The following is a 9,177-nucleotide window of genomic DNA, read 5'->3' as shown; positions in this document are numbered from 1 at the left end:
TTGCCCAGCTGGTTTTTGGTCTTGTTTTGTTCCAGTATTTACTCACTATTTTCTCTTTCCTCCCTTTTGTAATGGTAATATATATTCAGTGCCACTATATCTTGGATATAGTGTATGATATGTTTTTTAATTTTCATTTCACGGGGGTTACAGTTAAGAGATTGCCTTGAGTATCAGAGACTTTGAACTTTTAAACAGTGTTGCTGTGAAGTGTTATTTTAAGGTGTGTTACATTTGTTTATGCTGTGAAATGTTTCTTTTAATGCTGTGAAGATGTATTGCATCTTTTATGTGGCATTTGTTTAACTCTGTGAAGTTGTGTTACTTTGCCTGTTTAAAAGAAGGGAAATAGGGAAATTTAAAAAAATATTGAACTGAAGGGAAATAAAACACAGTATATCAAAATTTGCGAGAAAGCTAAAATAATGCTGAAAGCAGTTCATAGCACTATATAAGGATATCAGAAAAGAGAAGACTCTGGTCAATAATTTAAACTTTCACCCTAAGATCTTAAACTAAAACAAAGGACTAAAATAAGAAGAAAAAGGACACAAGAAAGAAAACAGAAGAAAGTAAATAGAAATTGACAAACTTCTAACAAGACTGACAAAAAGAAGAAAAAGAGGAGGAGAGGGGGAAAGGAAGAGGAGGGAGGAGGGAGAAGGGAGGAAGGAGGGGGAGGGGAGTAGTTAGCAGTGTCGTGAACGGGAGTATCACCACAGGGGCTGCAGGCAACAAATGGATAAAAAAAAATGAACTATACAGAATTTGTGATTACACACACAATATGACAATTAAGACAAAGTTAATTTTCAAAGTATTCTTTTTTAAAAAAATTATGATTATTGAGGCTGGGGAGACTTGATGAGTAAAGTGTTTGCTGTACAAATAGGAGGACTGGGGTGTGAATCTCCAGTGCTGATGTAAATACTGAAAAGACTTGGTGGCCTGCCTGTAATTCCAGCACTCAGGAGGTAGAGATAGGCACTCCATGGACATTCTGGCTAGCTAGACTAGCAGAATTAGCGAGCTCTGTGTTCAAGCGGGAGACCTGATCTCAATACGTAAGATGGAGAGCAAATGAGGAAGATATCTAATATCAACATCTGACCGCCACACACATGCTCATATATGAGCACATGCACCTGTTCCCCCACACATGGAAACATACATATAACCATACTCCTACCACACATATACATATACATGCAAATATACTGATGATCACAGTATGACTTATATAATCTGAATAATTTTAGAATTATTAAGGAAGCCATTTTTTTTTTTATTTTGGTTTTTCGAGACTGGGTTTCACTGTAGTTTTAGAGCCTGTCCTGGAACTTGCTCTTGTAGACCAGGCTGGCCTCGAACTCACAGAGATCCGCCTGCCTCTGCCTCCCAAGTACTGGGATTAAAGGCATGGCTACCACCACCCGGCTAAGGAAGCCATATTTACAGCTTAATAAAATTCCCCTAACAGAAAATTTCAAGACCAGATTATTTAATTGGAGAACTTTAGAAATAATTATAGGGGAAATTAATCTCTTCCAAAAAGGAGACAAAGGGGAAATAAATTTTAATTGATTTTGTGAATTTTTATTATTTTGATATTAAGCATATGGATGGATACTACCAGAAAAAAAACCAAAAAGAAACTACAGGACAATATCATTAATGAACATAGATACAAAAACATTTACCAAAATATTAGCAAAAGGAATTTAGCAATATGTAAAAATAACTATATGCTATGACCAAGTGAGATAAAATGGAGGAAAGGGTGGTTCAATGGAAGAAAATCAATCCATGCTAATACGTTAAAGAAGAAAAATCAGCTTCTTCCGGTGGTGGACCGGTGGTTTATCGTGTGCGGGGCAAAATGGAGCCTGAGGCCATGAGTAGGTACACCAGCCCTGTCAACCCAGCCATCTTCCCACACCTGACTGTGGTACTTCTGGCCATCAGCATGTTCTTCACCGCCTGGTTCTTCGTTTACGAGGTCACCTCCACCAAGTACACTCGTGACATTTACAAAGAGCTCCTCATCTCCTTGGTGGCGTCACTCTTCATGGGCTTTGGAGTCCTCTTCCTCCTGCTCTGGGTTGGCATCTACGTATGAGTCCCCAAGGGTTGTTGTAATATGAGCGGCGGGGCTGCGTCCCCGGCACCCAGCCGCCCACATGGCTAGCTTATGCCCCGAAATAATTACACGGAAACTGTATTCTTTTAAACCCTGCCTGGCCCATTAGCTCCAGCCTCTTATTGGCTAGCTCTTACATATTGATCTAACCCATTTCTAATATTCTGTGTAGCCCCACGAGCTGGCTTACCAGGGAAGATCTTAACCTGCGTCTGTCTGGAGTGAGAGAATCATGGCGACTCCCCTGACTCGGCTTCTTTCTCCCAGCATCCTGTTCTGTCTACTCCGCCTACCTAATTTTCTGTCCTATTAAAGGGGCCAAGGCAGTTTCTTTATTACTTAACCAATGAAACAACAGATAGAAAGATGACCCACCTCCATCATTTCCCCTTTTTCTGTTTAAACAAAAAATGGCTTTCACTTTAACATAGTAAGATTACATATAACAAAATGGTTATCAAGCAAGAATTACAGTTACAATATTTATATCTATTTTATCTCTTATCATAACTAAGGAAAACTATAACTATCTATCCATTCTTCAACTCCATCAAAGACTCCAGAAGGATATAATATTACCTAAGTAAACAAGAAATCCAAAATTCTAGAAATGACAGAGACATTTCGCTGCCTGGACAGTCACTCAAAGTTCCTCTGTACCATTGTGGCATCCATCTTCAGCCTACAGGCCCACAGTATCCAACAGACATTTTCATCAAGCAGGAAATTCCAAAGACAGTTCAGTCACTTTTTGCTGTGTCCTGCAGAATGTCTCACAGACTCTTTCATGAGTCAGGAACCCCGAAAAACCATCTCACCTTTAGGCAAGTTCAGCAGTCCTCTCTCTGCGGGTTCTTTGTATCCAGTTTATGCATCAGTCCATGCAAGAGCAGTTTCTTGCCCAAATGTCTATCAAACTCCTTAAGGAGCCTCTTCGGTGCCCATCTTCCTCTTGAAGTAGATTGGTGCTGCCAGGAGCAGACGTATCTCACTATAACAGTCCTAAGTTATTAAAACATTTAAATGCCATATTCTGTAGCCTTTGAAAGATATGAAGAATGCCTATTTAACTGAAATATATCTATGCACATCTAGAAAATCTAACTAACACGACTAAAAGCTTGACAATTATTGATGATTATCCATTAACAACCTATATACATTACATTTTTAAATGAACTATACAATCACAATACCTTAATCAAGATTAGAAATACATATAACAAAATTGACCTTAAAATCTATACCAATGCAAATTATTCATATCTATATCATTTCCCCCTTTAAATGTAAAAGAATATTCATAAACAATATTTGGGAATATGGGCGCAGTTTTTTTCTCTCCAAACTGCTTCCTGCTGAATGGGGGCGCTGTATTCAGATCTTTCATGGTGTAACCTGTGTGTCAGGGTCATCTCAGTCGGCAGTTGAGTGAAGTAATTTTTTGAAGGTGTTCACAGCAACCTTTCAGGAGGGCGTGGTCTATCATACCATATCGGGATAGACGCAATCCACAGAGTCTCATCCTCTGTGAAAACAAAAGAAGACCCTCTCCAAAGCATCATATCCTTAGACCCATATTCTGAAATCATAATACCTTTGTATCCATTCTGGTTTAGCTTGGCAGCCCATATAATGAAATGTCTCTCTGCACTTAGCTCCTTTACAGTCAAAAATTTTAAAGAAAACACAATAATACAAAGAATCCAGACTCTCTGTGAATTTTCCATTGTTACATGGTTTATTTTTCTTTATTTCTTTTAATCTACAACTATTTGTACTCTGTCTCTTTAAAGACTTTACCCTCTTTTTTTTTTAAGACATTAACTTTATTCTTTATATATATTTTTTCTCTCTCTCAAGCCTACGTATATTCATCCAACAGTGTCTGAATCAGTTCTATTGTGAATCTGTAATTTCTTTACTATCCAGGAGCAGTTTGTTTTGAGCTTTTAAATCGTTAGGGGCTTAAGAATCTAAGCTGTGACACTCCTAGGTCAAAAACAGGTACTGCCAGCTTGCTCCGCCCAGTACAATATGGCAGAGCCACTCGTGTCTCTGATGCTTGCACATTGCACCAGTAGCGTGGTGGAGCAGCTTGTGCCTCCGAGCCGCAGCACGCAATGACTTCCTTTTAGGCACACAGTGAGTCTAGTTGCGATCAAACAAATCGTAGCACTTTACTCCAAATGCTCCATTCAAAAGCTCTGTCTCCTGCAGGAGCCAGACAGAGATCGTGATGGCGGCACAGCCCAGAAAGCCGGCATTTTAAAACAGCCAGTTTTTTCCTGTTGCTGAGTCAGGACAATTTCTTTGCCGCACACAACCCACAAACAGCAAAAAGCTGTCTTAAATTCTTTGTGTGTCCTTTTTAATCCCTCTCAGGTTTTACGTGGAGTTCATTAGCACGTTGGGTGCCACTCTGTTGTAATATGAGCGGCGGGGCTGCGTCCCCGGCACCCAGCCGCCCACATGGCTAGCTTATGCCCCGAAATAATTACACGGAAACTGTATTCTTTTAAACCCTGCCTGGCCCATTAAAGGGTACCCACCGGGCAGCTTCACCAAGTCCCTGCTTTTGTAAATTAATTTTTTACCATTGCTACAAGTGTCCCAACTGCTGTTTACAATAAAGGCAGATGTGTGACTAAAAAAAAAAAAGAAGAAAAATCAATAGACTGTGTCGATGGATGTAGAAACACAGTTTGACAAAAGCTTACACCTATTTATGATGAAAATTTAAAAATTGGAATATAGTGGATTCTCTCTATTTGGTAGAGAATTCCTTTTAAAACTTCAGATAATAGTGTGGTTAGTAGTGATAACACTGGATGCTTTCCCCAAGATCAGAGACAGGACTAGCATGTACACTCAACACTTTCATTCAATATATACCTGGAAGTTATACTCATTTCAAAAGACTAAGAAAAGAAATAAAGGTAAGGCCATGGTGAGACCACCTGTTATCCCAGACCTTACAGGACAGAGGAAGGAGGATGGTTAGTTTAAAGTACGTTACATAGTGAGACTGTCTCAAAAACCAAACCAAGCCAAGCCAAACCAACTACATAGATTGGAAGACAGCTATGCCTAACACTACACGGCCATTGTCAAAACAAGCAGATTGGAGAGGAAGCAATCAAGTTGCTCTACTTGCACAAGATGTGAATTTTCTACTTGGAATACCCAAAAATTTCAGCAAAGATAATCCTGGGATAAGTGAGCACAGCAAAGACACAGTTTCCAAGACAAGCATCTGAAAAGCGGTTATCTGTGAAGTGAGCGAAGAGGTGTTGCCCTGCAGAAGAAGCAAAGCTGGAGAACTGAAAACGGAAAGGTGTGTCTTCGGCCTCGGGAAGTGCACAATAAAACCACAAGGAGATTTCACTACTAACCTACAAGAAGAGCTAAAAGCAAAACTTTTGATAAGACTGAATACTGAGAGCCACTGAGAAAGTCCATTGCTCATACATTCCTGGTGGGACTGTGAATTGCATATCCACTGTGTTTGCTAAAGCAAGAAAGTACAATTCCTGTAAGACGAGATCCAGTAACGACACTTGGGGTATTTCTTCAAGAGAAACGAAGAATTCGTATTTGCTGAAAACTTGTATATACATGCATAAGGCAGGTTTGCTCATAATGCATCCAAACATCCCAACAGTCCTTCAACAGGGTCAACTATGACTGATGCAGGGCCTGGGATATGATTTTGGAATAAATCATGATAGTTCACAGATGCACATGACATCCTGGATGAATCTTCAGGGAATTGTGCCAAGCAAGGGGGGGAAAGTCAGTCACAACAGGTACGCTGTGTCTGAGTCTATTCACATAGGCTATTGAAATGGCAGAATTACATGGATGGAGAATGGGTGGTTCTGGCCATAGAGAGGGAGATGAGGATAAGTGAGTGGACAAAAAGGTCAAGGACCCTGAGCTCAGGAGAGAGTAGTCTGGACTTCTCCATCATAAGCTTTTAAAACCAAAGCTCTCAACTGTAGGACATGATTATTGATCAGACGAATAGGAGAGGAGACATGATATCATGGCCTCCCTGGAACATCATTAATTGGTAACTACACTTGTTTCTAGGAGCCTTAAATCTATAGGATTACTATCTAACAGGAGGCTATCTGATAATGAATGAGAACATACCATTGTCTGCCTCCCGTAAAAGTCAAGCCAAATACACCTGTAAATTAACTTGACGGGAAAATCTCCTACAGGAAAGTTGCCTCTTCCAGGAGCTTCAGACATAACATAAAACCTGAATAAAATGAAAGCCATCAGAATGATTTCTTTTGCCATTGTCCACTCTCCCTCACTGAGAATGTGCCCTGCACAATGGTATTTTTGACTATTGTTCATTCTCTCCTTTTGAGAGTATCCCATTTGCTCTGTAATAAACTCCCCCACCTTCTATGCTATACTCTTGTGTGTCTCCTCTGAGTTCTTCCGATAGAGATCGCAAGGCTGAAAATCCTAGGGGAAGTCAGTGTGAGATCCTGGTGATAGTGACATCTTTTAAAAGTTATTTCTTGCCATCTTCCTGTGAATCTACAATTAACTTCAAAATAAACCTTTAATCAAAATAGCATAGGCCTTTTACTGATGAAATTAGGGTCTTCTGTAGAAGTATTCATTGCCTGTGTAAGCATATATAAACAAGGTCTAGAAAGGCTTGATGATATAGCTCAGAGGTAGTTTGCCTGATATGTGCAAGTCCCTGGGGTTGATGCCCAGCACATAAAAAATCCTCAATTATAATAATGTTTTGAAGAAGAGAGGCATAGTTTTAGGAGAATATATGATAGATGCTTGGGCCACATAATTTGTTACTCAAATTGAAACACCTATGAGGATGGAAGGGGATTGCTATTAGTCATTCATTACACCAGGGAAAAGGTTCCACAGGAACACGGGGAGCTCTAATAAAGAAGGGAGGTTCATCTGGACCTGCCCAGTGGGCAAGGAGGCTGACTGGAAAGATGCGCCTACCAGAATGGCAATAGGACAGACAGACCCCATGGTGGGACGGAGCCTGGCCTCCAGGAAGCTGATTATAGAGGTTTGTGTAGATTCTGTGTGGTCTCATAGGACTCCCAGAATCTGTCCTGTTAGTGGGAGACAGGGATCCTGGCTTTGGTCAGAGCCCACACTCCCTCCCTCCTGCAATTGTGGGCTACATGTTTGTTTCCAAGCTATATTTAGTTTTCTGATTTGCTCTCTCTGCAACACTTGAACAACTTCCCAGGAAAACCAGTGGTGTTCCTGGCTCTCTTGCGAGTGGACAAAAAGGTCAAGGACCCTGAGCTCAGGAGAGAATAGTCTCAGACAAAATCACAAGTCATTTTCTCCACCTGGCAGTGGCCACAGCAGCCTTGGGTGTTTCTGATGTTTACCATCAATTTGTACGGTAGAACTTCCTTCCTTCCCCCTTTCCCATCTTCCTTCCTTTGCTCTCTCCAGCATCTTTATATTTTATCTTTCTTCTACTCATCTTTTCCCCTTCCCACTTCCTTCATCTTCCCATCTTTCTTTCATCCCTCTCCTCCTCTCTCATTTCATCTTATCTATTAGTCAGAGCTTCTATTGTTGTGATGAAATATCATGACCAAAGCAACTTGTGGAAGAAAAAGTTTAATTGGCTCATACTTCTACATCAGTGTTCATCATTGGAGGAAGTCAGGACAGAAACTCAAGCAGGGCAGCAACTTGGACTCAGGAGCTGATGAGAGGCCATGGAGGGGTGCTGCTTACTGGCTTGCTCCTTCTGGCTTGCTCTGCCTGCTTTCTTTCTTTCTTTCTTTTATTTTTTTTCAAGGCAGGGTTTTGTTGTAGTTCTAGAGTCTGTCCTGGAACTAGCTCTTGTAGACCAGGCTGGCCTCGAACTTACAGAGATCCGCTTGCCTCTGCCTTCTGAGTGCTGGGATTAAAGACATTTGCAACCACCACCCAGCTTTTTAACAAATATTTATTTATTTTTATTATGTATACAATATTCTGTCTATATATATGCCTGAAGGCCAGAAAAGGGCACCAGACCCCATTACAGATGGTTGTGAGCCACCATGTGGTTGCTGGGAATTGAACTCAGGACCTTTGGAAGAGCAGGCAGTGCTCGTAAATGCTGAACCATCTCTCCAGCCCTCAGCCTGCTTTCTTATAGAACCCAGGTTCTCCAGCCCTGCACTTACACCACCCACAATGGACTGGGCACTCCCCATAAATCACTAATTAAGACAATGCTCTACATCCTGATTTTAAGGAGGCATTTTCTCAAATGAGGTTCCTTCCTCTTAGATGTTTGAGTCAAGTTGACATAAAAGGCCAACCAGCACACACCCTTCTGTCCTTCCTCATCTTCTTCTTGTCTTACAGCACAAGGCAACACTTCCCACTTCTTTAGAAAACCCCGCTTCCCTTCCTTGCAGGATCTTACATTGTCTGACTGCTCTTCCACCCCTCAGCCTATCCCTTCTCAGTCTCACTTGTTAGCCCCCCTGCCTTGTACTCTCACCAGCCTCAAAGATCTCTGTTGGATGCTTCCATGGGCCAAGCAGTAAAAAGACAACATTTGCTCAAGGAAATTCCACTCAGTACTGTGAGTCATCAAGAGGAGGAAAACAGAAACCTACTTTCCTGCAAGACAGCTTTTCTAGCTGCATCCAGCTCACTAGATTGATGCCATCCTTTTCCTTTAGAGTCACGACTAGAGGGAAAATGTTGACAATGTTGCTGATGACTTCCAGCAATTTAATGAGCACATTCTTTCCTGGAGATGAAGTCTCCATGTTTGACATGACTTCTTCAGCCTGAATTTGTTACCTGAGCACAGGCTGTAATTTACAGACTGATTTTTTTCTCTTCTCTTTTTTTTTCTCTTCTTATAAAAGGATAAGACCATCACTAAGTCACTATCCTCTCCTCAGACTGGAAGGCAAGATATGAGAACCATGTCCCAATGGGGACGAGCCACAGATGTCAGTCTACATGATATGTGCCAGAATGGTACAGTATGAAGAGCTCTTTCA

The 9,177-nt window shown here is 41.1% G+C and overlaps 1 protein-coding gene across 1 annotated transcript; it reads left to right on the top strand.

Moving 5' to 3' along the window:
* Positions 1–1,854: 1,854 nt before the first annotated feature.
* Positions 1,855–2,119, top strand: LOC130880650 (transmembrane protein 258-like). The gene has a single exon (XM_057779791.1). It carries the CDS (start codon positions 1,880–1,882, stop codon positions 2,117–2,119), a length of 240 nt encoding a protein of 79 aa, XP_057635774.1. The 5' UTR covers positions 1,855–1,879.
* The last annotated feature ends 7,058 nt before the right edge of the window (positions 2,120–9,177 follow it).

The sequence above is a fragment of the Chionomys nivalis genome, chromosome 8 (assembly GCF_950005125.1).
Source record: "Chionomys nivalis chromosome 8, mChiNiv1.1, whole genome shotgun sequence".
NCBI lineage: Eukaryota > Metazoa > Chordata > Mammalia > Rodentia > Cricetidae > Chionomys > Chionomys nivalis.
This window is presented reverse-complemented; position numbering and strand designations above follow the sequence as displayed.